General features: G+C 40.6%; 1 protein-coding gene across 1 annotated transcript; it reads left to right on the top strand.

Annotated features, from left to right (window-relative positions):
* Window positions 1-1,209: 1,209 nt before the first annotated feature.
* Window positions 1,210-3,992, top strand: chst2b (carbohydrate (N-acetylglucosamine-6-O) sulfotransferase 2b). The gene has a single exon (XM_014013391.1). It carries the CDS (start codon window positions 1,746-1,748, stop codon window positions 3,135-3,137), a length of 1,392 nt encoding a protein of 463 aa, XP_013868845.1. The 5' UTR covers window positions 1,210-1,745; the 3' UTR covers window positions 3,138-3,992.
* Window positions 3,993-5,901: the final 1,909 nt, after the last annotated feature.

The raw sequence follows: 5,901 nt of genomic DNA on the forward strand, positions 1-5,901 counted from the left end.
TTTATTTGGTGTGTTGAGGTTTTGGGAGTGTATAAATCCTTTTTGCCAGCAGGGGGAGATGTGCACAAAGCTTTCAGGTTAAAAACATCCATTTCTAAATTGGGACAAACCATAACAATACATATCAATGAACAAATCAGCATTTATTTATTTATTTATTTATTTATTTATTTATTTATTTATTTCCTACTAAAATTCTATTTATTTAGTGTATAGACCCATAATTTTATGCTGGATTTTTTTCAGCAACACAGCTTCAGTTTAACCTAGAAGTAAAAAAACAGTTATTTTAATAATTACTACAGCTTTTACAATAGACCTACAAAATGATATAAAGTTATAATTCGGTCATATAAAAGTGGTTTAAATGGTTAAATGAAAGATGACTCTATAGGGTCAAACAATATTTTTTCAAACTTTTTGTTTCCCTCTTGTGACCAAATCTGTAATCCCAAACAGACTTCTAAGGAAAAAATATTTGTAATCAAAAGAACATGTGTTTTTTTCCTCTATTTTTAAACACACAAACTCCTCCTTGAGTTTCCCCAAAAACTTTGTTCGGTTTTGTATGAGCAGCTGCCAAACACCTGATTTCTTCCAGATCATGTTGTTTTATTGGACACTCCTTAGTTTCAAGATAAATCCTTCCTTAGCCCACATGTTTTGTTGTAATGAGTGTAGGCCCATGTTGTTTTTCTGATAAGTAGGCCTAATCAGAAAATTTCCTTCCTTTCCTATTTTATTTTGTTTTACTCTTAGATCTGAGTAAAATCCCTTGATGCTGAAGTGTGGAAACCAACTTCATTATTTTTGAAATATTGATCCATCTCTGCATTCAGCCTTTGTGCAGACATTATTACAAGCCTCGGATTCTAGTAGATTTATCCATTTTAGAGATTAAAAACCACTTCTTGCTCTAAAAAAGGCCCAGTTAATGTTTTATTATTTCACTTGTGTTCTCTAACGGATTGGGTGGAGCACGGTTTGGAAACTACAAGCAGGGAGGCGAACCTCTCTGGGTCATAATAACAGCATTCAACCATTTCTGAGATGTGCTGAAAAGCCTCTGTTGAAGTTAGAATGAGACGGACGGGCGGCGGAGCCAATGGCGCGGCTCGCTTGGGAGCGACGTCACAGCGCGTGTCCAATGGGCTCCCTCGGTGGGCCGGGTCTCTCTCTCCCCCCTGCATTCTGATTGAATCGGTTCAGTTTATATTAGTTAGACGAGCCGAGTCGCAGCTCTGGGAGATGCCTGAAAGCCGTGACTGCGGATACGGCCGCTTCTGTCACGTCCGAGACGATTTAAAGCGCGCTGCGCAAAACCGCTCGGTTGTTTGAACCTCGCCGCGCTGCGTGAGCAGAGGAGAGATGCGTCGGACGTGTGCTGCGCAGGGACGTCTCAGCTGAACATGGATAAGCAGGGCGTCTGGTACAATGAAGAAGGCTCCTTCTTTTCTTGTTGTGAACGCGGGCCACACCGCCGAATCACTGCAGCGCCCGGTATGGACAACTTAAACGCTCCCATCACCCACCATTGCGCAGTGCAGTGAAAACTGTGGGCTAAATCGTGTTGTTGTTGTTTTTTTCCTGCTGCCGATTTGGAGGGGGATAGATTACCTAATCAGCTCCTTCTGTATTGGGCATAAAATCCCAGTACAGCTTGCATCCACACATCAGAGCGCCTTGGTGCATTGTGAATGTAAAGAGCTCTGTCCAGTGGTGGGAGCCACTCTCCTGTGGTACAGATGAGAGGCAAACAATACCATCAACCACTGAAGTTGACGGCACCTTGGGAGAAGGATGCTGGATTTGGGAGGAAGCTTAAAACCTACAGGAATCATACCAAGATAATAGCACAGCCTGGGATCGTGATGAAAGTCCTCCGCAGGAAAAGGATTGTGTTATTTATGGCCTATTTCCTCTTGCTGGTCCTCACTATGCTTAATTTTGCTAAATGGACTACGGAGCCACAGCAGTGCAACCATCAGATGAGGAGCACCACTTATCAGAGCAGATCGGACATTCGCTTCCTCTACAGGCCCTCTCTGGCTAAAAAGAGGCAGCTTATTTATGTCCTGACCACCTGGAGGTCAGGCTCATCCTTTTTCGGGGAGCTTTTCAACCAAAACCCTGAAATGTTCTTCTTGTACGAGCCCATGTGGCACATCTGGCAGAAACTGTATCCCGGTGATGCAGTGTCTTTACAAGGGGCGGCCAGAGACATGCTCAGCTCCTTGTACCGCTGTGATCTGTCTGTTTTCCAACTTTACAACAGCCCCGGAGGCAAGAATTTTACCTCCTTAGGACTATTTGGGGCCACCCTGAATAAAGTGGTGTGCTCCTACCCCCTCTGCTCAGCCTACAGGAAGGAGGTGGTGGGGCTGGTGGATGATAAGGTGTGTAAAAAGTGCCCCCCTCAAAGCCTTAGACTGTTGGAGGAGGAGTGCCTAAAATACAACACCATAGTCATTAAAGGAGTGCGTATTTTGGACGTGAACGTCCTGGCTCCTTTGATGGAGGATCCATCCTTGGATTTGAAAGTGATACATTTGGTCAGAGACCCACGGGCTGTTGCCAACTCCAGGATCAAATCCAGGCACGGTCTGATTAGGGAGAATTTACAGGTGGTCCGCAGCAGGGACCCTAAGCTTCGCCGGATACCTTTTGTGGATCCCGGCCACAAAGCGAACAAGAAGGACGGCTCTGACTATCACTCCATCGGAGCCATGGAGGTGATCTGCGACCGCACCTCCAGGACTTTAAGGACGGCTCTGAACCCACCCAGCTGGCTGAAGGGGAAATACATGGCTGTACGGTACGAAGACCTGGTCGAAAACCCCGTAAAGACCCTGCGGAGCATCTACCGCTTCGCTAACCACACGAACAACCACGACATCGAGCAGTTTGCGCTGAACATGACCAGCGGCTCCAGCTCGTCCTCAAAGCCATTCATAGTCTCCTCCAGGAACGCCACGCAGGCCGCTAGTGCGTGGAGAACAGTGCTGAGCATTCAACAGATCAAACAAGTGGAGGACTACTGCCATCACGCCATGTCTGTTCTAGGGTACAATAGAGTGAGAACAGCCGGAGAGGCCAAGGACTTGAGCAAATCTCTACTGACGCGCTCCAAATTGTGAACGAAACGAAACATCCTCACCACCAAAGACCTTTTAATTTAATGTTCATTTTTCATTGAGTGCCGTTTCCTCTTATTGTGGAATTAAAAGCTTTACTTTTAGTGTTCAAGGAGCTCCAATGGCCACATCTGGAATGTATCATGTTTTTTTTCCTAAGTCCAGCTGCAGTTGTATCCGAAGGGGTCAGTTTATTTTTTTTCTTCTTTACACTGGATATCTTTGACAATGCCAGGCTTTGAACTTGAACAGTGAAGCTGAAACTATGGGGGGAAGAAAAGAAATGTATATTTCATGTATCTTGTTATGATAACACTTGAAAGTGGATGTTTTGAAGTTATTTTTGAATGTTGAAAAAAAAAAAGTATTTTTCAGTCTCCATACCGTCTGTAAAAAGTAAAATCAGTGGATTAAAAAAAACAGCTCATGAAAAATGCCATTGCTAATGTTTATTTTTAAAGCTGTTTGAAGTTGGAGACAATCAATAATTTGGTTTGTTGATGTGCCATAGGTAGAGGTGTCATCAGAACAGCAGTAGTGATTTTTTTTTTCAATTTTGTATTTATTTTTTGTCAGAATCCTTGTGGGATGGTGATGATGTCATACACTGTGGTCCTAATTCTGGAGCTGAAACATCTCTGTGTGTCAGTGTGAGCAGTCTGTTCTACCATTTAAAATGTTTACAATTGCTTGCTCTTGTAAAAAAAAAAATCAAAGAAACAAAAACCCACACACAATCTGAGACAACTGCATTGAGTAAAGTTCACAGTAAAACAAGAGAGTTTGTGTATCATTGTTGAACAACACACATTGGGTTATAAAGTCACGATTAAAACCGGGGCAGCCGTTTACAAACTGCATGAGATTCATGACTTTTTATTTTTCTAATTTGTTTTTTTTACAGGGAACAATTGAGGTAGTTTTGTTAAACAACCTAATGTGGTCAATACTGAAATCACTTAACATCAAAGATGTTCCTTTCTTAACATTCTTCTGAGAACCACTGGGCCATTATTTGTTGGCATTTGCCACATAACTTTAAGGAATGAAGTTGTCTGGAAAACAAGCTCGTTGTTTACAGTCAGCATTACTCAGATCAAAGCTTGAAGATTATTTTTATCAAAAATTTTCTTACAGATTTCTTCCTGTGTGTACATGTGTGGTGGTGGTGGTGTGTGTATGGAAGCTGATTGTTATCTTTGTGCAAAACTGAACAATAAGCACATAGTATGCAAACATTTCTGCGTTGGCGCAGCTCCAAGTGAGGGATTAAATGCTGTTTAAAATTATTTTTAGTGGGAAAGAATAAATCCAGTAGTGAGATGCTGGAAATCTGCAGGCTACTTACCTACAAATAAATGGAGTGAAGGTAAGACCCTGATTACCTTCTGGCAATTTTCCTGTTCCCTGTTCTTGCTATCACAGTTGGGGGTAATCACTACGTACATTTCAGGTGATGCTATCAGCCAAAATGCATATAGTCGTGCACATGTCTGCCTGCTCCTAAAAATAAAACAAAATGAAAAATCACAGACACAACACCGCTTAAGGCCCTGTCACGCTAGACATGCCAACTTATGAAATATTTTTTTGTCTAAATTACTAATAAATTCTATATTTGATCAATTTGTTAGAATTACATTATGTACACACTGGAAAGAATCTTCCTGTTGATTTTTCAATTCTATCTTCACCATTGATGTATTTAAAATGTTCAAAAGTTGGCATAAGTTGTCTAGTGTGACAGGGCCTTTAACAAGACTGCATTCTCTGCAGAACAGCTTTAAAAACATAGATTTTAGAAGATGGCCATAAATACTGTATTAGTAAGTGGTTTTCAAACCCAGAAATAGTTTATTTCTTTCTAATCAATCTTTCTTATATACAAAACAAAAATGAAGAAAACATGTATAAAATATATTAAAGGCCCAGTATTTCCCAACAGAAAACGTGTTGTATGACTCTCAACACTCAGTGTCTCATTATCTGTAAACTTTTGCCACTCAACATATGAACACACACAGACCTGTGCAAAAATGTCTCTCGCCTTTTAACGGCAGGTGATAAACAGTTAAGGTAGTTTTATTTGTGGTTTTTCCAGAGTTTAAACTTGTATGTGTTGAACTCAACAGGCAGCAAGTTAAAAAAAAAAAAGAGAAGAAATGTTAACGGTAAGAAGTTGAAACAACCTTGTCTAGAGTAGCTTCTTCCTCCTCTGGAGAAATAAATATCATCCCTTGTGAATTAAAAAAAAAAAGAAACAAAAAATACCTTAAAAATAAACCTTGTATTTTATTAAATGCAACAAACAGGTGTGCGAGGTAAAATAATAATTTTAAAAAATGTTACAGCTAAAATTGCATTCCAAAGCAAATGCATTGCATCATGATTATTTACAAATCACACAAAAACAAGAAAATCTGCAACTAAATCACATTTAGACAGTACTTCTGAAAAAAAAAACTGTCAAATTAAGGATCTTCATCTGACAACTTGTAATTTGTCTCTTACCTCACTGAATACAGCAAACAACAGATTATTTCTATCTACAGAAACAGAAAGCTAACAGAGAAAACAGCATTCCATAGATGCACTCATTCAATAATGACACGATGCAAGCAGATCGTACTGTGAGGACAGTGGCTGCACTAACAATACAAAACGCGTCTGGGTGTTCACAGAGCCTAACCTTCAAAGATGGTGTTTGTGCAGCACATACCACTCTGCCTCACTCCAGGGGATAAAAAAAAGTGTGTGTGTGTGTGTG

This window comes from Austrofundulus limnaeus, unplaced genomic scaffold (assembly GCF_001266775.1).
Source record: "Austrofundulus limnaeus strain Quisiro unplaced genomic scaffold, Austrofundulus_limnaeus-1.0 Scaffold100, whole genome shotgun sequence".
Classification (NCBI taxonomy): domain Eukaryota; kingdom Metazoa; phylum Chordata; class Actinopteri; order Cyprinodontiformes; family Rivulidae; genus Austrofundulus; species Austrofundulus limnaeus.

Coding starts and splice junctions, on each gene's coding strand:
- chst2b (XM_014013391.1), top strand. CDS start 1,746: ATGAGAGGCAAACAATACCATCAACCACTGAAGTTGACGGCACCTTGG.